General features: G+C 40.2%; 1 protein-coding gene across 1 annotated transcript in view; it reads right to left on the bottom strand.

Annotated features, from left to right (window-relative positions):
- Positions 1–25894, bottom strand: part of LOC127878479 (uncharacterized) — a 349860-nt gene that overhangs the window by 138268 nt on the left and 185698 nt on the right. Inside the window, exons 18-21 of the mRNA XM_052425005.1 lie at positions 20902–21015; positions 17697–17754; positions 14158–15031; positions 13369–13455 (exon numbers count right to left, since the gene is read on the bottom strand). Of these exons, the coding sequence (XP_052280965.1) occupies positions 13369–13455; positions 14158–15031; positions 17697–17754; positions 20902–21015 (1133 nt within the window). The remainder of the gene's footprint in view (positions 1–13368; positions 13456–14157; positions 15032–17696; positions 17755–20901; positions 21016–25894) is intronic.

Genomic DNA, 25894 nt, shown 5'->3' with positions numbered 1-25894 from the left:
TTGTGGGAGACTATTCCACAGAACAATACCATTGTAAGCAAAAGATTTCTTACCAAAACTTCCAACTTTTGGTAAAGAAAATCTCCCAGTGTCACAAAAACTATAACAACTATCAAGTGAACCAGTCACAGGGAGTGCAGACACTCTAGATCTGGTACAACGGTCATGGGCCAAATTCAGGGGTACAAAATGCTCCTTAAGATATTCAGGGCATGTGTCTGACTTAATCTTATGCACATGACATAGATTTAATTGATCTACTCTCTTAGAAACAGGTAACCAGTTCAGTGACTTTAATTGTTCAATACCTACATGAGACCTGCTATGCATATTAAGGACAAATCTGATCAATTTATTTTGGGAAGTCTGAAGCCTAGGTTTCCAATAAAGAGTCAAACTAGGGTACCAAAAAGAACATAGTCAAAATGACATTGTAAAAGGGACATGACCAAAGTTTCCTAGTGTGAAGATCAAAATATTTACTCTTCCTATATAAGTACTTTAACCGGGCATTTGACTTTGTAACCACAGACCTTGCAATATCATTGCATGAAAGATTTTGATCCAGAAGTGCACCAAGATACGTAACTGAACTTGTGGCTTGAATATTCGTACCATTACATAAAATATTTAAAGTACTTTGTGACCTTAACTTAGGCTTTGAACCAAAGAGTATGGATTCTGTCTTACCAAGATGAAGAGATAGCTTGTTATCTATAAGCCATTCACTTACACGCTCCATCTCTGAAGATAAAAGAAATTCAATGTCGGCTATATTTTTACCATGAACAAGGATCCCTGAGTCATCAGCATATAGTAAAAGTTTGTTTTTTACCACTGCCGACATGTCGTTAACGTAGATCAAAAATAGCAGGGGGCCTAAAATTGAACCTTGGGGTACGCCACATGTGACAGAAGCCATGTTGGAATAAATACCTGATACATCAACTAATTGATGTCGATCAGAGAGATACGACTGGAACCAAAGGACAGCATTTGAACTGAGACCAATTGCTTTTAATTTCATTATCAAAATACTGTGATTTTCGGTGTCGAAAGCCTTCTGCAAATCCAGGAGAACCATTTCAACCATATTACCTTTATCCATTTGAAACTTAACGAAATCTGAGACACATTACACACATTAATGAAGCCTGATGTTGAAATGTTGAAATCTTGTAGGGTATCTGAGATAAAGCCCTGAAAAGTTACTACATCATACCAAACAAGAGATGTGTTCGTCAGAAACACAATGCCCCCTATTGCGCCACTTTGATTATTTTTTTGACCTTTGACCTTGTAGGATGACCTTGGCCTTGAACTTCCACCACTCAAAATGTGCAGCTTCATGAGAACGCCGCTTTGAATTTTTGTTTTTTAACTCTCTATGTGACTGTTAATTGCGTTAATAGTTACAACTAATAAGGTTTACAATTTTAATCTTACCTTATTAACTTTTAATTATGACTTTTATGTCATCCTCAAAATTAGACTGCCTTTGTTTAATTATATATATATTCTTAAATATTAAGGCGTAAGTTAATATAATAACATGAATAGAATTTAAAACGAGAAATATATAGAAAAACGTTTGCCGTTATCAAGGCTCGAACCATTGAACGTCATTACATGGATTACACAGTTATTGCTGTTACCACTCGGCAATCCGGACTGTTATACGATGTCTGCTTTTTATACTTTATTTATATAAGTGATCTACGCGTTGTTACTCAATTTAAAGGAATTATCATAAACTAGCTTCTCTACAAATTTTAACGGAATTAACATAAACAAGCTATTCCAATATATTCAATCGTTTAGAGTGTGTAACACTCGTTTCGAGTGTGTAACACTTTATAATTTATAAATCAATTTCAAATGATCAGTATTCATAAACTAAACTGTATTTCCATCATAAGTGTACACCATATAGTGTCATTTTGACAATCTGTGAACAATGCCCTTCAGGGCTTTCCTTTCTTTAGCCAAATTTGCATCGATATATATTATACAATTTTGTAACTTTTGCTATTTTATGATAATGGGTTTTAATGAAGAAAATGATGCAGCCAAATATATATTTCTTAAACCAAATGTTTCAACTTGCAGTTGTTGGCTAAATTTGGTAAATAAAGGTTTAATTGGTAAGAGGGCACACTTTTAATTTCACATATGCAAATGTAAAAACTACACAAAAATGATACAACTGTTTAATATGCATTTAAATAATATGTAAATTAATGGAAACAAATTTTTATAGTAAAATTCATTTTAATTAGTAATTACTTACCTGATATCATATGCTATTTACTCCGATAGGATCGTAATTTATCCGGAATTTTTCGTCTGAGGAATCCCACACTTTTCAGAAACCCGTCTAGTAGGACAGAGCGGTCACATTTAGTGCCGTGTAGCCGCACAACCAAAACGGGACAATACCTATAATCCACTCTTATTCCAATAAAAAATATGAAATATTAGACGAAGAGCGGGTTGGGAGGTGGGACTTACCGATATCAGGTAAGTAATTACTAATTAAAATGAATTTTACTAGAAAAATTTGTTTTAATAGCTTAATTACGTTACCTGATATCATATGCTGAATTTGCAGCTGAGGCGGGAAGGTTCGCGAAAATCTCCCCATCACAGCGGAACCCATATCTCGGGTTCTCAGCTAATCTTCGTTATTACGGTATTAACTTAATTCACGGATAAGCGTAATATACCTATGCCGTAGAAGATACTACCGTTTGTGCAACCACAAGGGGGCCCAACAAATACAAGTTGTCCTGTTGGCACTCCAGAGAACGAAGATAAAAAGATGAAAAAGTAGTCTGATTCCTCCAGAAAGCAGATTGAAGCACGTCAGAGAGTGGGGTATGATTAATATATGCCCACGAAGCCGACATTGCTCGTAATTCATGCGGTCTAATCTTAAAAAGGGATGAATCCCTTGAAGAAAGAGAAGAGTAAGCCCTTTTTATAGTTGAGGCTACCCAACGGGAAATAGAAGCCGCAAACACATCGCCCCCCCCTTTTAAGGGAATGAAGAGTCTCTTACGAGAACCTCGAATAGACTTAACTCTACTAAGATAGAACTTCAAAGACCTGACAGGGCAGAGGAGTCTATCTTCATCTTCATTACCACAAGTTCTACAAAGACTTGGGACCTTGAAGGGTTTAGAAGCCATAGAGGGGAGTTGATTTTTAGCAAGGAATCCTGGCTGACACAACAAGGTGACAGAGCCATCGGAGGAATCAAAACGAAGATGGCTTTCTTCGATAGAAAGAGCATGAATTTCACTTCTACGTTTGGATGAAGCCATGGTAAGAAGGAAAACGGTCTTCCAGGTTAGGAACTGTGAAGAAGCCTGATTAAGGGGTTCATAGGGAGCTTTAATAAGCGATCCAAGAACACAAGCCAAATCCCATTTGGGGGTAAGAGAACGAGACACAGGACGTTTAAGTTCCATGGCTCGGATCAGTTCCGAAATGGCTGGGTCAGCACAGACTTGTGATGACTTACGAAAAGCCAAGGTATGCGAAAGCACAGATCTGTATCCTTTGATGGAGCTAAGAGAAAGTTTCTTATCATCAAAGAGATAGATTAGAAAATCCGCTATGCGTCTAGCAGAGGGATTGAGGGGATCAATTTTCCCTCGAACACACCAATTAGAGAAGAGTTTCCAGGGAGCATCATAGACTGCTCTGGTGGACTTTCTCCTTGCAGAGACAACGAGCGTTGAAGCCCTGACAGAAAAGCGTTTCTTCTGCAGGGATTGCCTGATAACGGCCAGACGTGTAAGTGGAACATGTCTGGATCCATGTGAAGTCTGCCTCTCTGAGATAGGAGATCTGACCTGTGTGGAAGTTCCCTGGGAAATTCGCACAGGAGACCGAGAAGGTCGTTGAACCAGGATCTCCTGGGCCACAAAGGGGCTATCAGGAGGATCCGGCAAGAGCTCACCCTGATTTTCCCTAAGATTTGGGGAATTAGAATGGGTGGGGGATAAGCGTAAGCGTCCAGTTGATCCCAATCGAACAAAAGCGCGTCTACCGCCCACGCTGCTGGTTTGTACACTGGACTCACATACAGAGGAAGTCTGTGGTTGTCTCTGGTCGCAAACAGGTCGACCTGTGGATAACCCAATGTGAGGAATATCTGATTGGCCACTTCCTGATGAAGTGTCCACTCCGATGGAAGTAACTGGTGTTTGCGAGACAAACGGTCCGCCAGGGCATTGAGACGACCTGGTATGTGTTTGGACAAGAGAGAGACGTTTAGGCTCTTGCAAAGAACAAGTAATTTCATTGTTTCCAGATACAGGGAGTGAGAGTGTGTCCCGCCCTGTTTCTGGATGTAAGCCACGACTGATGTGTTGTCTGTCGATAACATCACACAGGAGTCCCGAAGATGTGATTGGAATTGAGAAACAGCTAGAAAGACTGCTCGCATTTCGAGATTGTTTATGTGCAGGAGAGACTCCTGAGGAGACCACAATCCTGATAATGTCAGGCTGCGGGGTTCCAGGTGAGCGCCCCAACCTTCCATGCTCGCATCCGTTATGAGATGTAAAGACGGTTGCGGGGGAAGAAGCGGTACTCCTGCCAACAGGGTCTCCTCGTCTAGCCACCATTGAAGGTGGGGGACTAAGGACGGAAGGATGGGAATCTGTGTAAGCAGATTGTCTGGAGACCATTTCCATTGAGCTGAGAGATAGTGCTGAAGAGGACGTAGGAAGAGACGTCCCAACTGCACGAAGTCTGCTACCGAGCTCAAAATACCGTTGAGTGAGAGGAAATCTTGAGCTGTGATATGAGATTGGGACAGCACCCATCTGACCTTCAAAAGGAGGTCTGATATACGTTGCGGTGAGACCCTGACCCGATTGATGTGGGTCAGAAAATTCATTCCCACGAATATGAAATCCTGAGAGGGAATGAGGTCTGACTTGGCTACATTGAGAAGGAGTCCTAAAGAGAGGAGCTCCTTCCAAGAGAACTCTAGGTGTAGCAGAAGCAGTTGACGATCGAGCTGGTGTAAGAGCCAATCGTCAAAATACTGAAGCAGTTGAACCCCGTGTAATCGGAGGTGTGCGCTCACTGCGGCCATAAGTTTGGTGAAAACTCGTGGAGCCGTGGCCAATCCAAAGGGCATCGCCCGAAACTGGTAGACCTGGCCTCGAAAGGAGAAGCGCAGGTACTTCCGGTAGTTGGGATGGATAGGAACATGGAAGTATGCATCTTCCAGGTCCAAGGAAACCCCCCATTGCATGGGTTTGATGGAGCGCCGAATGAAGGCAGGAGTCTCCATCTTGAAAGTAGGTTTGACTAGAAACGTGTTGAACACTTTTAAGTCTATGACTGGTCTCCAGGAGCCGCTTTTCTTTTGAACAAGGAAAAGGCGACTGTAAAATCCTGGAGAACAAGGGTCGTGAACCCTTTCTACCGCCTGTTTTTCCAGGAGTCCGAGAATGGAGTCTGGAAGTTGCGGATGCGGAGATACCAGATCTATTGGGACGTGAGAGAGTGGGGGCCTCTTTTCGAATTGAAAAGTGAGGCCTTGTTTGACAAGAGAATGAACCCACGCGTCCGAAGTTATTTGGAGCCATCGATTTGCGAAGTGCATAAGTCTGGCCCCGACTGGTACCTCCGGCATCAGAGGTTGTGGCGGTAGAAAGTGGTATGACCTAGGGCTGACCTTTAGGAGGTCCACCCTTGCTGGAAGAAGGATTAAATGACTTCTTGTCCGCATTGGGTTTGCCCTTACTCCAATTTTGTTTTACAGAAGGCTTCCGATAGGAAGTTGTTCTGTTTTGAAAAGGAGGCCTATTAGTGGGCTGACGTGGAGCAGACGGACGCTTAGTAGGGAAACTGTCCCTTTTAGCGTTCTTGGCCGGTGGGGCTCCTGGGGGCTTAGAAGCAGGGCGCTTAAAAACCACAGGGCGCTGGCCAGAGTTGCTCCTAGCTAAGAAGGCATGTATCTGATCTTCACGATCAGCAGTAAGTGCCGACTGTATCCTCCCTCCGAAAAGAGACTCTGCTGTTAGTGGAGCAGTTCGAAGGGAGTTTACGCCTGTTTCCAAAAGGAAATTATTGGGCAAGGAAGAGAGGATGAGGTCTCTCCGAAGCCTTAACATCTCAGACATAGAAGACGCAGCATTGTGAGATAAACACTGCGTAGTACGTGAAAGATGTATCAACAAGGCCCGGAGCTCCTCTGGGATTGAATCAGAGAGCTCCCAAACCAAGTCTAAGGCTGTGGCTGCCATGAGATCTAGCTGGTTAGCCAGACCTATGGAACGGCGTTCTCTCAGCTCCCAATTTTCCAACAGGGAAAGAGGGACTGATGTATGGGTAGATGATGAAGGCATTGTAAGTGACAGCTTACTAATGTCAGCATCAGGAACCGGAAGTTTGGAAAGGTCCAAACCGGTAGCAGGATCTGGTACCGGGGCCTTATAACTTTTCCCGCCGTCCATCTGTTTAGGCTCCGTCAGCTCCTTAGGGGCTTTCCATGGAGATGGCGAAGGCTTATTGGCTGGTTCAAGTGACTGGAAAACAGCCATTGTGAAAGAGCCAATAGGAAGGCGTAGATCCACTCGGGAAGTAGCCTTACTTATCCTGCCGGGCTCTCGTCTGCGTGCTACCTGTTCTGTAACGGTAACTGCAGATCCTGTGAGAGACAAGGAAGGGCGGGGGCAGAAGTCCTCATCTAAGGTATTGAACATAAGTTTGTATACCTGATTGATGGAGGCCAAATAATAAAGTTTGGCCTCATTGGACTCCGAACCCGCCTCAATCGAACCATCTGCGGGAGCATTGGATTGATTGAAACCGGTGGATATAGGAGAAGGAATAATAGATTCATTCGCTTCTATCATGAGAGAATTGTTTTCCGGCACCATCAAAGATATAGCTGGTGAGTTAGGTCTCTCAGAGATCAAGTCAGCAGACTCACTTTGAATACCAGAGGTCGCTGGTAAAGGATCAGTCGAAAAAGGGACAAAGATTCCTGGCGACTGTTGGATCCACAAAGTATTGGGATTTGATGGTGTAGCGGCAGCCCGGGGTATACTTCTATGCAATGTGGAAGAGACCCGTGGGGCTGAAAACGCAGCCGAAGTGGTAAGATTAACCCCTGTACCTTGAGCCTGATATGTATGCAAACTAGTGTTTGAATACAAGTTATGCTCAGTGGTTGTAGGAACGGCTGAAGTGTGTGTTGAGGCCAACATAGAGGCCGACACACGTGGAAGGGTGTCAATAGATTCATCAGAGAAGGATCGACTAGGGGACCTAGGAGTCCGAGAGCGCCTAATAGAGGAAGGTCTATGTCCCTTATCCCTGCGACGCCGAGACACTGTTCGGCGGCGCTGGGAATGATGTTTCCTGATCGAACGTCTCCATGAGCGCTGGCGTGATCGCTCTTTATGGGGCAATCTACGCCGAGAAACACTCGGTGAGCGTGAACGACGTTCCCTCCGGTAATGATGAGGGCTATTTGAAGTAGACGATGAGTCATACGATGACGAGCCCGAGGTGGAGGAGTAGTCGGAAACATCAGACACTACACGTTTACGTCTGTGACTCACAGTAGAAACGCGGCTGCGTCTACCTTTGTGGAGTACTGACAAGGTAGTGTCAACATCTACGGTGACCGGAACGGTCTGTGGCACAGACCGAAACCCGGTGACTGGATCGGTCATTACATGACCGGTGACCGGACCGGTCAATGAACGGTGACCGACCAGTCACAGCATGACCGGTGACCAGACCGGTCACAGCATGACCGGTGACCGGACCGGTCACAGCATGACCGGTGACCGGTTGACCGGTGACCGGACCGGTAGTAGCATGACCGGTGACCAGACCGGTCAGTGACCGGTTGACCGGTGACCGGTCATAGCATGACCGGTGACCGGACCGGTCAATGTTGACCGGTGACCGGTGCCCGGTGCCCGGTGAAGTCTCCGGGCCGGTCAACTGGTCATTCCCGATGAACGGACCGGGCAAATTTTGTCCGGTGTCGTCACGGGGTAGGGACCGATGCCTGGCAGCTACTGGTGGCATATGGTCAAGATCGTGTGGTGAAAAGTCCCGACACACGGAACTTTTCCTACGTTGATCTGATGCCGAGTCATTCAAATGGTCATTCCCGATGAACGGACCGGGCAAATTTTGTCCGGTTTCGTCACGGGGTAGGGACCGATGCCTGGCAGCTACTGGTGGAGTATGGTCAAGATCGTGTGGTGAAAAGTCCCGACACACGGAACTTTCCCTACTTTGATCTGAACTATTCTTGTTGCGTCCACGACTCTTGAAGGGTCAACGCTTAATGGCCCAGGTATCAGCAGACCAATGCTCACAGAAAGGGCAGCAGTTATCCTGGGTACATCCTGAACACGACAGGCAGCTACCATGGTTGTCCCATGCTGCCTTTGTGTGTCCACATGAGCCACGTGTTTGAGGCATACTTTGCCTTGAACAAACAAACAAATACACAAAACGATACAGAAATACACGGATATATATACGGAGAATGTTTTAACGCAATACAAAAACTTCTCTATTCTGTTAAACAGAAGAATCCAGCGAAACAGAAGCAACAATTAAGTTTATAACAAAATGTCGGCCTTTGTATATCGCCATCCGGAATAAGAGTGGATTATGGGTATTGTCCCGTTTTGGTTGTGCGGCTACACGGCACTAAATGTGACCGCTCTGTCCTACTAGACCAGTTTCTGAAAAGTGTGGGATTCCTCGGACGAAAAATTCCGGATAAATTACGATCCTATCGGAGTAAATAGCATATGATATCAGGTAACATAATTAAGCTATTAAAATGTATATACATGCCAAATGTCAATACTAACATTTAATAAATAATGCAATATATGTACTGAAAAAAAGAAAATTGATTACTATATTTGTTGTGTTTATTCTATTTGTGTTTATTCTTAGTGTATATAAATACCAAATGTTGATAAATTACAATTAATGAATAATGCAAAATATGTAAATACTATATTTGTTGGATTAATTTTTCATTTTGTTTTTTGTTAATGTATGTAAAAACCATATGTCTATAGATATCATTTTAAAGGGAAAGATCTAGAGAGGAGGGTGATGCACCCTGATCCTTTATGGTCCCCCTCCTGCCCCTCTTGGCGGGTCAACGAAGAATTGTTAAATATCTTCCAAAATTTAATTCATTTTGGCAAATATTCAATTACAAATGAAGCAGATGCATGTGCTTAAAACCCTAAATTACATGCATTTGACTAATGATCAACCCTTGATAAAAATTTTAAGATCATGTATGTCTTGTCAAAACATTCATCCTGCTCCTTTTTAGCAGCCCCTGTATGCCTTTTGGGGTCCTTAGTCTTACCCTAATGTTATGAATAATGCAAAACATGTGCTGAACAAAGGAAAATTGAAGTTTTAAGTTTTTAACTGAAAATATGACTTCTACATACAATTAGCGCTACTTTAGCTAAGAATAAAATTTACATGTTTTTCTGAAATAATTCATGTTATAAATTTAGCATTCTAATTTTTCTCTAAAAGGGCTTTATAACTTTGGTTTAATATAAATAAATGTAGGATTTGTTTTTTCCCATGTTTTCCCATGTCAAAATCATTTTGTCTGAAAATGTCGTTCCCATTTGTGTTGTATTCATGGCCAGTCACATGCAAGATGTATAATATTACATAACATGCCGCACCCTAAGCCGATTATTTATTTCTGTGTAACATGTGTTCTGGTAAATCATGGCCATATCGCCTTTTTTCCAATATACAAGTATCTTATGTGTTGATTTTTTAAGCTTTTTGTATCTACATGTACATGTATTATTTGAAGCTTAAAATAGTTGTTTTAATGTTATTATGACATAATGCCTTTTCAAAGTAAATGTTTATAAGATAAATCAGTGTTGTTTGTTATATACATGGCAAAGTGCTGTATTTGTGGTATTATTGAGGGTGTTACATAAAACCGAAGACAGGCCGACGGCAGGCCGATAAGCCATTTTGCCGATATCGGGCCGACAACGGGCCGATAAACAATTTTGCCGATATCGGGCCGATCAAATGCCGATGGGCAAGCCGATTGCGGCCCAACATCGTTTACGATATCGGCCCGATATAAAAACTATATCGGGTCGACGGCGGCCCGATATAGGTTTGCTGGCTGGGTTGCTATCTTCAATAGTGAAAAAGTTATGGCCAATCTTAAAGTGTTTTTCGGACGGACGGACAGACTGACTGACACACTGACATACTGACGGACAGTTCAACTGCTATATGCCACCCTACCGGGGGCATAAAAACTAAGCGCAATATCACTTATTTGAAGCCCCAAAGACACTCAAAAGAAACAAATTTTTTGTAAATATTTCGAAAAATAAAAATAACTCATAAAAAACAAGAGCACCGCCTTGCGGGTGCAGACCGCTCATCTATTTTCTTTTTAAAGGTGAAGGGACTCTCAATTTCAATCACAAAGGAGGGAGGGGTGGAGTGAAGAGGGGTGTATAGTGTGGGGGTGTGGACATTTTTTACATTATCTTCCAAAAATGCGAAAAAAAAATGCAAAAATATATTATTTTTTTTCGGGTATGGGGGGGGGGGGTGAGTGGGGGGAGGGGATTCTTGGGTGCGATAGTTGGACGGTATTTCAAAAATAAAATAATAAAAATAAATATTTGTTTTTTAATTGTTTCAAAAAAAATTTGGGTGGGGGTCGGGGTGGGGGGGGGAGTAAAGTTTGAGGGTGTGGTGGTCATTTGTGAGATGATCATAAAAAAAAAAAAAAAAATATAGGGGGGGGGGGGGGGATTCGGAGGGGGGGGGGGGGAGGGGGGGGGGGGGAAGGCACGGGGGATGGTTTGGGTGGAGTCTATAGTGGTATGTCAGGTAAGAGTAGTTTTGTCAAAGTATCAATCAAATCTAATCATAAATAAAGAAGTTATGGCAATTTTAGCAAAATTTTATAATTTGACTTGAGAGTCAAGGCCATTCAAAGGTCAAGGTAAAATTCAACTTGCCAGGTACAGTTACCTCATGATAGCATGAAAGTATTTGAAGTTTGAAAGCAATAGCCTTGATACTTTAGAAGTAAAGTGGATCAAAACACAAAATTTAACCATATATTCAAAGTTACTAAGTCAAAAAGGGGCCATAATTCCGTAAAAATGACAACCAGAGTTATGCATCTTGTCCTTTTACTGTACCCTTATGATAGTTTGCGAGTGTTCCAAGTATGAAAGCAATATCTATGATACTTTAGGGGTAAAGTGGACCAAAACACAAAACTTAACCAAATTTTCAATTTTCTAAGTATAAAGGGCCCATAATTCCGTCCAAATGCCAGTCAGAGTTACATAACTTTGCCTGCACAGTCCCCTTATGATAGTTAATAAGTGTTGCAAGTATAAAAGCAATAGCTTTGATACTGTAGGAATAAAGTGGACCTAAACACAAAACTTTACCCAATTTTCTAAGTATAAAAAGGGCACAGAATTCTGTCAAAATGCCAGTCAGAGTTACATTACATTGCCTGTACAGTCCCCTTACGATAGTTAGTAAGTGCTGCAAGTATGAAAGCAATAGCTTTGATACTTAAGGAATAAAATGGACCTAAACACAAAACTCTACCAAAATTTTCAATTTTCTAAGTATAAAAAGGGCACATAATTCTGTCAAAATGCACGCCAGAGTTATCTAACCATGCCTGCCCAGTCCCCTCATGATAGTAAGTAAGTGTACCAAGTTTGAATGCAATAGCATTGATTCTTTCTGAGAAAAGTGGACCTAAACGCAAAACTTAACCGGACGCCAACGCCGACGCCAAGGTGATGACAATAGCTCATAATTTTTTTTCAAAAAATAGATGAGCTAAAAATCAGTGTTCCTTGTGGCAATAACCAAAATTTCAATGCTAGATCATCTGATGTGGTATGGTAACATAGATTTAAAGAGATAAAAAATGACTGTTTTTTTTTTTTGTGTGATAATATATTCCATGTGAATATCCCGTGACAATATCCAAACATTTACGAGTGAACATGTGAACATGAGATTGGCTTTGGGCAGCTCATGAGAACTACTTGGTGCTTCTGACAGCTGCTTTTCTTATCTTATAAATTTTCCTATATTGACTGGGTAAACTACACATAATATAACATAAAGAAGTCTTTCACACAGTCACTTGATATTTGTTGAAGACAAAACATTCATTATCTTTTTTGGGGGTAGCTGTTTAACCTAGCTTTTCACCTGAAGTATAGGATGTAACAGTGTAGAGAAATGCAGACACATTTTGGTCTAGTTAAAATTACCCATTACCGGAAAATTCCATCCTAATGACTTTCAGGGACAAAGCTGGGTCAGTAAATCAGGGGAAGATGGAAAGTACTAGCCTTGTGTTGATAAAACAGTACTGCTTTCAAGACATAAAATAACACACATTTTAAGGAAATAAATTAATGAAAACATCGGTGCATGCCTTTTGTCTTGTATTGTGAGACATAACAACCTTAATATTTTTAGATTTTAAAAGACCCACGCCATGCAAAAATGGGTCATATGCACTATGCTGCAAGTGTAGCTCGAGACCAGCCTACGCATCCTCACAGACTTGTCAGAATATGCATACTGAATAGGCTTATGTGAAGATACCACCAAACCTTGTGTGCTATTTATAGGGGAAAGTGCAGCCACCGAAAAGACTACGCAAGCGCATATGCCATAAGACCAATTTTCATATGACACGGATGTTACAGTGCATTTGAATGTGTGGAAAGAAAACTGAGTTTTAATCAAATATCAATGTACCATATGTTTCAATGATGAAGAAATATTTTCATAATAATCAATGTGAGGACCCATATGATGTGATCTTACGTACTAAAATTAGTATCTACGAACACTAATAAATGGTTTTATATATGTGCACTTCATAAAAAACATTAATGCGGTGTATATGCGACTATTAAGTGAAAAAAGAAGACAACAATACTCAAACCTTTGTTTTTAATTTAATAACTTAAAAACGTCAGTTTTATACCTTTATTTCAACGTCAGGATATTATACACGGAGTACCTCTTTTAAAGATAATTATTGTTGCTAGTTAAAGTATTTTTAACACCTGTGAAAATTGAAGTCATTAATTGCATGGCCTACTTGGGGGAAATTTTCTCAACATTTCATTGGATATACACAAAGTCAACAAATGTCAAAACCTGGGTTAAACAGCTACCTAGAAATATGTTCATGGATGAGACCCACATTTGACTAGACAATTGCTTACATTCATCAGTGTGTGTACCAGAGTGTGCATTCTTCAGTGTTTACAATACCTTATGTCTTGAGATGGCATGGGTCTGTTACTGGAACCATCTTCTTCTGGCAGAACTGACAGATTGTTGCTGGTGCCTTGGGAAAGCCTTCAAGAAATACAGAGCAACAGCCCTGAGTCACTGAGCTAGCCAACAGTTTATACAGTCATACGTTATATTAGCAGGAGTAAAACTGGTTCAGCACATCACATCTATGTCAACTACATTGGGGAAATATATATATTTTCCTTCCATTTATTTCAGGTTAACCAAATTGCTTACTCACTGTTTACATAGCAAGGTTGTAATAACTGTTAATCATTAGTCTCATAAAACTGAAAGTCACAAGTTATATTAGCAGGAGTAAAACTGGTTCAGCACATCAACTCTATGTGTCAACTACATTGGGGAAATATTTCTTTCCATTTATTACAGGTTAACCAAATTGCTTAATCACTGTTTACATAGCAAGGTTGTAATAACTGTTAATGATTAATCTCATAAAACTAAAATAGAGATAAACTGCTTAACAGTGGTGTTCTATATTATAACATAGGTACTGTAGAATTTTTTACAAAAAATAAGCACTGCAGCTTTGCTATATGCATGTAAGCACAAGAGTATACAATAAGAACAAAAAGAGTAATTGTGCAGCAACCTGACCATTACCTTCCTGGTAAGCCTACTTAAACTTCAACCACTTATGGATCTTTGAGAATTGAACAATCTCTTCTAAGTAATGTATGCAAAAGCCAACTCTGAATGGCCTGTATCAATCACACATGTATCAAACATGTTAGCTTTACATACCTGCTTAGACTGATACTGCCGATCTTGAACAAATCTGTTGCAAGAACATTCGTGTCTATTGAACATTCCACATTCTCTGGTTTAAGTTCTTTGACAGTTTTTTCAACACAAGGATAAGATTTCAAGAAAGATGGTAATGGGGTACTGGAGTATTTTGGTGCAGAGGATATTGACAAAGAATCATTGCTCTCAAAATCTGGAGTCATTTGAGAGTCTCCTAACACTGAGCAAGCATTGTTCAAACCAATAGAGGTTACTGGTCCTTGTTCAATGGCTGCTTTAAAGCTGCCACTGCGGCCTCGATGAGGTAATGAACAGAAGTCTACAGTTTTTGTTGTATCAGCACTGCTTGCATCTGAAGTTGAGTCGACAGGTATCAGGGATTTGTCATTTTTGCTACATTTAGATGACTGATCTTCATCCTGGTCAATTTCATTATGTTCCTTATTCAATACAGCATTGCTATAACTTTGTCTCCTCAAAACTGTCTGAGGTGAGTCCAATTGGTTAGTTTCACTTTTTCTAAGTTGCTCTGGTTCTTTTATATCAGCACTACTCACATCTGTTCTTCCACTTGCACCTTCAAATGGCCTTTTATCGATTTTGTTAACTGAATTATTGTTGTCGCCGTTCCCATCACCTTTAAACCTACGTGGAACATCAAACCTTCTGCAGTACATGTCTTCAGTTGTAATGTCCCCTTCATCTATATCCTCATAGCACCATTCATATTGATGACTTTCTGAGCAACCAGAGCTCACAGGATCAGATTTTCTACACAATGGCAATGATTTGTGAAGCTGGTGTGTCCTGTCAGGTTTTGTGGTAAAAGGGGGTTTACGGGTAATTCTTACATGATCAATATTTAGGGCATCTGAAAAAAGATTGAGGACATAATGAGAGGCATATAATGTGCCATTATGAATCAAACAAATATCACATACATACTGTGAACATTTATGTTGCTTTTGAACACATACAAAGAACAATATGTTGACAGTACAACCATCAGCATTTCAACTTGGTGCATCACAGACATGGATGCCCCCGTAAATCATGTGTAGACTTAGCAAAACAGACTTAGGGGGCATAAGTTCCCAATACTAAATGTTATGACTTTCATCTATGTTAAATTACTTGCACATGAAACATTGTTCCAACTTGTCACAATTAAGTCATGATGGCCCTGGAACGCTCATCTTAGTTTAAGGTCAATCAATTTATAATATTTGACGAGCTTACTTTGTTTTTGACCCAAATTGACAAAGATTCAAATATGTTCTTGATTTTTTTAGATAAACATCATAACAATCTTTTGAAGATTGAGTCATAAATATGTGGCTCTAGAGTTGCAATATGAGTTTTCTAGGAATTTACCTTATGACCGAATTTTTCAAGACATGTGGCCCAGATTCAAAGTTGATCTAGATATTGTCAAAATAAAAATTCTTACCAAGTTTCCTAAAAAAAATACTAAGATCTGACCTATTGACCTAGTTTTAGGACACAAATTTCCCAGATTCAAAATTGGCCCTTGAGTGATAACACAATATTTCTCATTTTTGTTTGGATGACCTTGTTTTTGGACACTCTTGACCAATGTTTAATTTGGCCTAAATATTGTCAAGATAAACATTGTGATTATGTTCCAATATTAAATTCATAAATTTGCCTTCTAAGTTTGACTCAGATTTAATGCACATGACACAAACTTTAACTTGGCTTAGATATTCTGACAAAGTTTCATCAAAAGTGAGTCATAATTGTAGCTTGTTGAGTAAAAACAAAACAAACCTAGTTTTTGGACAAACATGACCCAGACTTGGCCAACTTATGGAAAAAAGGTGGACCTTTTGAAGAAGGTATCATCAACATGACCCAGACTTGGCCAACTTATGGTAAAAAGGTGGACCTTTTGACGAAGGTATCATCATAACTTGTGGACATAAAAGTATCATCAATAAATGTGGACGTAAATGACCCAGACTCTAACCTAGCCAAGATGTTGTCTAGATAAATATTATGACCAAGTTTCATTAAAATTAAGTCTTAAATTTGGTTGTAGAGTGGTTACAATATTTTTCTTTAAAGATTTTACCTGGTGACATGGTTTTTTGACACCAATGACCCAGATTCAAACTAGGCCTGCATATGGTCAAGATAAAGATTCGACTAATCAAGTTTCATAAATTATTTCATGTATGTTGGTTCTTGAGTGGTAACACGTGATCTAGACTCAATTTAGCCTTGAAATGTCAGGATCAACATTCTGACCAAGTTTCATCAATATGGAGCAAAAATGTGACCTGTAGAGGGGTAACAAGATAAGTATTGATAACGCACAAGGCTGGACTTGAAGTGATCACAAAAACTCTCTTTGCTCATGTCTGTTTAAAGGTCTAGATTAAATCGATTTGTGAAGATTGTATAAATAGTTCCCCCTAATTGCATTTACATTAAATTATTAAAAACATCTATGTTAAAAATATCGTAAGAGTTTAGCAATCATAACAATATTGTTAACTGGAAACAAACAGATTTACATGAATTCTACATGAGTGCTTACACAACATCTTGAGTTGTCATTGAATGACATCAACTTTACTATTGGTTTGCAAATGTAGTAGGACATATACAATTTTAGGTTGCTATGCAAACGTCTCATTCATCATTATTCCAACATGACAGATAATGGAGAAAAGAAATTACAATTTTTGGGGAAATGGAATGTCTCAAAAATTTCATGCAATACTATGAGTGTGCATGACTTGTCATATGCCAATGCACATGGTCTCAATGAGCCAATGTTGGGGACAAGTCTCATGAAACTCCGTCAATGGTATAAGTATTGAAAATGGAAGGCCAAAATTCATTCTTTAACAGTGACTTAGATGCAGAGCTGGCAAGAAGGCTGATGAAATCTGCATGTCAATCACCTTTGCATCTGACCCAAATTTAATGAAAATCATTCAAAAAAGCATAGTGAATTTGGGGTGGATACAACAATAGAGGGTCAATTGTATGATCTGAAAGTGAGCTGGTTCTTGAGCAGACTAGAATGACTCATGCCGTCTGCACAACATATCAATGACCTTGACCTTGAGTCAGAGTGACACATATCCACATGAACACAAAGTGAAACTTCAGTTGCAGCAGCAGGAGAGATACACCATTTAAACATTTGGTCCTTTTCATGGCAAGGAAAAAATTGCCAAAAGGAGAGACACCAGACATGTACTAGACAAGACACATTTGTACATAACAAATACACACAAATGATTACAAATGAGATCACTGCCTAGGAACTGTAGCATGCCATCTGCACATCGTCTCAATGACCTGAACATAAATGATGAGCCAAGTTTCATGAAAATCCTGGTATAAAAGTATGGTGTGAACATACAAATTTAAAAGACAGACAAACAGATGAGACATTGGACTTATATAATATTAAGCTTTAGTATAATGATCCTATGTGAATATGTCCCCTGCAAACTAGAGGCTATATTTGACCAAGCAGCATAACACTGCAGACTTACCAACCAGAGTAGAGCTGGATGATCTCCCCTTTCTGGCAGTCCTCCACAACTGATGGCTCTAAAAAAACAAACAATTATAGTGGCAAACAACAATTATGGTTGTTACAAAATATAAAGGCCAAGTAATCCATCTATTTAAAAGTCATATGCATGTCCCAGACCAAATAGCAATTAACTAAAGTAGTTTAAATTTAACTTAAAACATTTTGAATAACTAACCATTGCATGTTATTAGTGTAACTTTTTACAACTTTTATCATAAGGTTTTAAGGAACAGACAGACAGAGGAAGGAAAAACATAATTCCCTTATGTCAAAAATATCATGACAAATAAATAAAGTAAGACAAACTGGACAGAATCTCATAAACAGAAGGGAGCACACATGCAAGCGCCCGAACTCACCAACCGATTATAAAACTTAAGTATAAAGATATAGAATATTCTCCAAAGTGTTTTGTTCTTATAGTATAATACAATCCAGTATGACACAAACTTTGATACCTCTAACTGCACTGTACTACATTTAGAACAATTTACTTATGGAATAAGCAAAAACACAATGTCCTCTACTGCTCTTTGAAGCCGCACAGCAGCTATTTAAGGGAAAATTGTCCAAGGCCCATAACTTGACCAACAAGAGCACCATATAACAGGTGCCACGCTCGGCTACAGGTGAAGTTTTGAATAAATGAAAGCTTGTCAGAATTTATTATTTTTTTATTTATTTTTAGAGGTCAGTGACCTTGACCTTTGACCTAGAGACCCCAAAATGGGTGTGGCGTGTAGAACTCACTAAGGTGCATCTTCATATGAAGTTTCAAAGTTGTAGGTGGAAGCACTTTGATTTTAGAGCCAATTTTAAGGTTTTAGCACGACGCTGACGGCGGACGTCAGACGGGGGACGTCAGACGGCGGACGACGAGCTGACTATGACAATACCTCTGGTTTTCTCCGAAAACGCCGAGCTAAAAATCATCTTTAGGTCATGTAGGTAGACTCACATACCAAAAATCAGCTCAACATTTGAAAGTGTTGCTTACAAAAACTCCGAAAAATGGAATGCCAGATGGACAAGTAGTGCGACTGCTAAATGCCAACCTTCCAGGAGAATAAAAATCAGCTCAATATCTGAATCGTTAAGATAAAAGTCTCAGTAAAATGCTTATTATAAACAAAGTCCAAGGCCAATAACTTTGCCAAAAATTAATGGATTTGTACAAAGTTCACACATATCTGGAGGTCACATAGGTAAACTCTTATACCAAAAAAAAGCTAAATATCTGAAAGCAATTCCTAACAAGACTATTGTCAAGCAATATCCCCTACCGGCTCCACCATTGTCAGAAATTCCAACATTTTCAGATTTAAAAAAATATATATTTGTTGCCATAGCAACCATAATTTTTGACGTAGTAACAATAAAATGACGTGCATAATGTCCATATTGCCATCTATCCATGTTCCAAGTTTCGTGAAAAAATATTAAGAACTTTTAAAGTTATCGCAGGATCCAGAAACCACCATTTTCAGCAGTATTTCTAGTCTATTTGTTGCCATAGCAACCAGAATTTTAGACGTAGGAACAAAATGAAATAACGTGCATAATGTCCATATTGTCATCTATCCATGTTCCAAGTTTCATGAAAAAATATTAAGAACTTTTAAAGTTATCGCAGGATCCAGAAAAGTGTGACGGACAGACTGACTGACAGACGGAGCACAAACCATAAGTCCCCTCCGGTGAAACCGGTAGGGGACTAAAAAAACTTCAGACAAGGGACAAATTGTAACAAAACCAGGTTTTCATTGTGAAAAAAAAATCTGATAAAGGGAGAAAACTCAAACTGAACTTTTGAAATGACCAAAAAAAATTAACCCCCTTTGTAAGTTTTTTTTTTTTTAAATCTATTTTTAGTCGTGGCGACCTTGACATTGGAGATATTGACGTGATTCTTTCGTGGGACACACCGTCCCATGATGGTGAACAAATGTGCCAAATGATTTTAAAATCTCACAATGAATGACATAGTTATGGCCAGGACAAGCTCATTTATGGCCATTTTTGACCTTTGAACTCAAAGTGTGACCTTGACCTTGGAGATATCGACGTAATTATTTCGCGCGACACACCGTCCAATGATGGTGAACAAATGTGCCAAATGATTTTAAAATCTGACGATGAACGACATAGTTATGGCTCGGACAAGCTCATTTATGGCCATTTTTTACCTTTGAACTCAAAGTGTGACCTTGACCTTGGAGATATCGACGTAATTATTTCGCGCGACACACCGTCCAATGATGGTGAACAAATGTGCCAAATGATTTTAAAATCTGACAATGAACGACATAGTTATGGCCCGGACAAGCTTATTCCGCCAGCCCGCCAGCCAGCCCGCCAGCCAGCCAGCCAGCCAGCCCGCCCGCATTCGCCAATCTAATAACCAGTTTTTTCCTTCGGAAAACCTGGTTAAAAACTGAATGCTGGATGGACAGACGGACAGTGCAAGTGCTTTATGCCATCAAACCAGGTGCATTACAATTGTTTCTCTGTTTTTAGTCTGTTCTTTAATCTTGAGTCTAAGAGTATGTTGGTGAATATGTGCCCTGGTTCAATATTGTTAGCAGTTCACACCTTAGCTGATAAGCTGCCAATGGACCCTGCTCCTCCTCCCAGGGGGAAGGTTTCAGACTATGTTTTTATGATATTTAGAGAACTAAGCCTACTTTTCCAAATACCCTGTACGACAGCTGTTCATTATTTTATTTTCCGTTTTTCAATTTAAAATGTTTTACATATAGAAATTTAAAGATTGTCAGAGCTTTACTTTTATAGGCATTGAAGGATTTCAAACTTGGCAAAACTGTTAAACTTTATTCAACGATATGGTGCCCAAAACACAAGAGAGCCATTCCTAAGAGCAAGGTTATATTTAAGGTTAAAGATCATAAAAGAGCATTTTAATTCTAAAATAGGGCTTTTTGGAGATATATATTCCTCAAATAACTAACAAAATAAACAACAGAAGCTGTGCAGGCAACCTGCAAGATATTTGTTTTACATGCGGTTGCCTGATAAAAAATATTCCATTATTTCCACCCTGATGAGGAAAGACCTATTGGAGCCAACACCCTATTAGCCAATGGCCTATACTGTACAGCAGACTTTAAACAAAATAGAAACAATCATTCAACTCCTCCTACCAATGATTGCCAGGCAGCATCTCTTGTGATCAATTTCTCTCTCAGTGCGGAGATTTCAAAGAATATTTGATGCTTCAGAGCATCTGTTGACACTGGCAATGATGTGTTGCTGCTCTGAAAAAAACCCATAGGAGGTTGACAGACAATCACACTGCACGGATATTGCCAGCTGCAAACACAACAGTAAAGGCTAAGCGCAATGACAGAACAATTATACTTTGAAAAAAATGCTGATATCATTATTTCAGTTTATTATGTGGAATATAAAGATGGATCTTATAGCATAAAGTGTGAGAAATTTCATGTACATTTCATGCAAACTGAAGGAGTTAAAAGGACAAATTTTTATCAAAGATGGTGACCAGTCAATAATTTTGAATTAAATCAATAATCTTGAATTTGAGTGGAGAACACAATTATGCCCATATTTTACATGTTAACAGAAGTTTACCACTACACAAAATTCAACAAATCCAAAATGACTGCCAGTTGGTTGTATTGAAACTGATCAAAGAAAACATCATGTCAAGCAAAACTTCTGTATAAAAATAAGGTTGCACACTTTCATTTAAATGACACAATTTAAGAATGAGTTAAACTAATTGAAGGGAAATTGTTATCAAAGATAGCAGCCAATTGGCATTATAGCATTGCACATGTGTGGCTTACCAGTTGGTGTAGTGAGTGTACAGTGTGGTGTAGTGAGAGTACAGTGTGGTGTAAAGAGTGTACAGTGTGGTGTAGTAAGTGTACATTGTGGTGTAGTGAGAGTAAATTGTGGAGTAGAGTGAACAGTGTGGTGTAGTGAGTGTACAGTGTGGTGTAGTGAGTGTACAGTGTGGTGTAGTAAGTGTACAGTGTGGTGTAGTAAGTGTACAGTGTGGTGTAGTGAGTGTACAGTGTGGTGTAGTGAGTGTACAGTATGGTGTAGTGAGTGCACAGTGTGGTGTAGTAAGTGTACAGTGTGGTGTAGTGAGTGTACAGTGTGGTGTAGTGAGTAAACAGTGTAGTGTTGTGGGTGTAGTGTGGTGTAGTGAGTGTACAGTGTGGTGTAGTGAGTGTACAGTGTGGTGTAGTAAGTGCACAGTTGATGAAGTGAGTGTACAGTGTGGAATAGTGAGTGTACAGTATGGTGTAGTGAGTGAACTGTGTGGTGCAGTAAGTGTACAGTGTGGTGTAGTGAGTGTACAGTGTGGTGCAGTAAGTGTACAGTGTGGTGTAGCGAGTGTAAAGTGTAGTGTTGTGAGTGTACAGTGTGGTGTAGTGAGTGTACAATGTGGTGTAGTGAGTGTACAGTGTGGTGTAGTGAGAGTACAGTGTGGTGTAAAGAGTGAACAGTGTGGTGTAGTAAGTGTACATTGTGGTGTAGTGAGAGTAAATTGTGGAGTAGTGTACAGTGTGGTGTAGTGAGTGTACAGTGTGGTGTAGTGAGTGTACAGTGTGTTGTAGTGAGTGTACAGTGTGGTGTAGTAAGTGTACAGTGTGGTGTAGTAAGTGTACAGTGTGGTGTAGTGAGTGTACAGTGTGGTGTAGTGAGTGTATAGTATGGTGTAGTGAGTGCACCGTGTGGTGTAGTAAGTGTACAGTGTGGTGTAGTGAGTGTACAGTGTGGTGTAGTGAGTAAACAGTGTAGTGTTGTGGGTGTAGTGAGTGTAAAGTGTGGTGTAGTGAGTGTACAGTGTGTTGTAGTAAGTGCACAGTTGATGAAGTGAGTTTACAGTGTGGAATATTGAGTGTACAGTGTGGTGCAGTAAGTGTACAGTGTGGTGTAGTGAGTGTACAGTGTAGTGTTGTGAGTGTACAGTGTGGTGTAGTGAGTGTACAATGTGGTGTAGTGAGTGTACAGTGTGGTGTAGTGAGTGAACAGTGTTGTGTAGTAAGTGCACAGTTTGGTGTAGTGAGTGTACAGTGTGGTGTAGCGAGTGTACAGTGTGGTGTAAAGAGTGTACAGTGGGGTGTAAAGAGTGTACAGTGTGGTGTAGTAAGTGTAAAGTGTGGTGTAGTGAGTGTACAGTGTGGTGTAGTGAGTGCACAGTGTGGTGAAGTAAGTGTGCAGTGTGGTGTAGTTAGTAAACAGTGTGGTGTAAAGTGTGTACAGTGTGGTGTAGTGAGTGTACAGTGTGGTGTAGTGAGTGTACAGTGTGGTGTAGTGAGTGTACAGTGTGGTGTAGTGAGTGTACAGTGTGGAATAGTGAGTGTACAGTGTGGTGCAGTAAGTGTACAGTGTGGTGTAGTGAGTGTAAAGTGTAGTGTTGTGAGTGCACAGTGTGGTGTAGTGAGTGTAAAATTTGGTGTAGTGAGTGTACAGTGTGGTGTAGTGAGTGTACAGTGTGAGTGTGGTGTAGTTGGTATACAGTGTGAAATAGTGAGTGTACAGTGTGGTGCAGTAAGTGTACAGTGTGGTGTAGTGAGTGTACACTGTAGTATTGAGTGTACAGTGTAGTGTAGTGAGTGTACAGTGTAGTGAGTGTACAGTGTGGTGTAGTGAGTGTACAGTGTGGTGTAGTGAGTGTACAGTGTCGTGAGTGTAAAGTGTGGTGTAGTGAGCATACAGTGTGGTGTAGTAAGTGTACAGTGTGGTGTAGTGAGTGTACAGTGTGGTGTAGTGAGTGTACAGTGTGGTGTAGTGAGCATACAGTGTGGTGTAGTGAGTGTACAGTGTGTTGTAGTAAGTGTACAGTGTGGTGTAGTGAGTGTACAGTGTGGTGTAGTGAGTGTACAGTGTGGTGTAGTGAGTGTACAGTGTGGTGTAGTGAGTGTACAGTGTGGTGTAGTGAGCATACAGTGTGGTGTAGTGAGTGTACAGTGTGGTGTAGTGAGTGTACAGTGTGGTGTAGTGAGTGTACACTGTAGTGTAGTAAGTGTACAGTGTAGTGTAGTAAGTGTACAGTGTGGTGTATTGAGTGCGGTGAAGTGAGTGTACAGTAGTGAGCATGCAGTGTGGTGTAGTTAGTATACAGTGCAGTAAAGTGAGTGTACAGTGTAGTGTAGTGAGTGAACAGTGATGTGTACCATTAGGTGAAGTGGGTGTACATTGTGGTTTATTGTTGCTGACAGTGTGTTGTACCATGTGATTTAGTGTGATGTTCTTTGTGGTGTCATATGTAGATTACTTGGGCTTAAACTGTGGGCTTCCATGTGGTGTACCGTGTTCTTGTCTTTGTTGAGTGATGTATAGAGTGGTATAGTGTGATGAACCAGGTGATGTACTGTGGTAACAGTGTTGAGTACAGTACAGTTTATCATGAGGTGTAGTGCTGGAAAACATGGTTTTCTCTGTGGTATCGTGTGGTGTCATTTGTTTCAGTGTGATGTACCATGTGGGGTACTGTTTTCCACCATCTTGTTACCACATGGTATACGGTGTGGTGAAATATGATGTACCATGTTGTGTACTGTGGTGTTCAGTGTTGTGTTCTGTGGTTACTATGTGGTGTACAATGTTGTGTAAAGTGGTTACTATGTGGTGTACTGTGTGTTGTCTAATGTGGTGTACTGTGGTTACTATGTGTTGTAGCATGTGGTGTAATGTGGTTACAATGTTGTGCACTGTGTGGTGAACTGTGGTAACTAGAGCTTTGTCACAGACGTGACGAATACCCCCACATGCCACATTGACACATTATATTTTGCATGTCGTCTTAACAAAAAACAGTAGACACCATGCTCAATTTTTAAAACGCACTAAGTGACCCCTTGACCTAGTTTTTGACCCAGAAAGGCCCATGTTCTAACTTTGCCTTAAGATCATCTCCATAAAACTTCTGACCAAGTTTGGTGAAGATCGGATGTAAACTACTTGAATAAGGGAGTGGACACAATGCTGAATGTTAAAAAACGCACTAAGTGACCCAGTGACCTAGTTTTAGGCCCGGAATGGCCCATGTTCAAAGTTGTCCTAGAGATCATTTAGATAAAACTTGTGACCAAGTTTGGTGAGGATTGGATGAAAACTACTTGAATTAGAGAGCTGACAACACTGTGATGTTTAAAACGCACTAAGTGACCCCGTGACCTTGTTTTTGACTCAGCATGACCCATATTCAAACTTGCCCTAGACATTATCAAGATACAACTTCTGACCAATTTTGGTGAAGATGGAATAAAAACTACTTGAATTAGAGATCAGACAACATGGTGAGGTTAAAAACACACTAAGTGACCCCGTGACCTAGTTTTTGACCCGGCATGGCCCATGTTCGAACTTGACCTACACATCATCTAATTACAACTTCTGACCAAGTGTGGTGAAGATCGGATTTAAACTACTTGAAATAGAGAGCGGACACCATGCTCAATGTGTAAAACGTACTAAGTGACCCTGTGACCTAGTTTTTGATTTGGCATGGCCCATGTTCGAACTTGGCCTTCAGATCATCTAGATAAAACTTCTTACCAAGTTTGGTGAAGATCGGATGAAAACTACTTGAATAAGATAGAGGACACCATGCTGAATGTTAAAAAACGAACTAAGTGACCCCGTGACCTAGTTTTTGACCCGGCAAGGCCCATGTTCGAACTTGGCCTTAAGATCATCTAGATACAACTTCTGACCAAGTTTGGTGAAAATCGGATGAAAACTACTTGAATTAGAGAGCGGACAACATGCTGAATGTTTAAAATGCACCAAGTGACCCCGTGACCTAGTTTTTGACCCGGCAAGGCCCATGTTCGAACTTGGCCTAGACATCATGTAGATACAACTTCTAACCAAGTTTGGTGAAGATCGGATGAAAACTACTTGAATTCGAGAGCGGACACTTAATACGGACTGACAGACAGACCGACCGACAGACAAGTTCACTCCTATATACCCCCCTAAACTTCTTTGTGGGGTATAACTATGTGGTGTACTGTGGTTACTATGTGGTATACAGTGTGGTGTACTGTGGTTACTATGGGGTGTTCTGTGGTTACTATGTGTTGTCTTGTGTGGTGTACAGTGTTGTGTACTGTGGTTACTATGTTGTAAACTGTGTGTTGTCTTATGTGG

The sequence above is a fragment of the Dreissena polymorpha genome, chromosome 4, assembly GCF_020536995.1.
Source record: "Dreissena polymorpha isolate Duluth1 chromosome 4, UMN_Dpol_1.0, whole genome shotgun sequence".
NCBI classification, from domain to species: domain Eukaryota; kingdom Metazoa; phylum Mollusca; class Bivalvia; order Myida; family Dreissenidae; genus Dreissena; species Dreissena polymorpha.
Note: the sequence above shows the minus strand (reverse complement) of the source record. Positions and strands in the feature narration are given on the sequence as shown.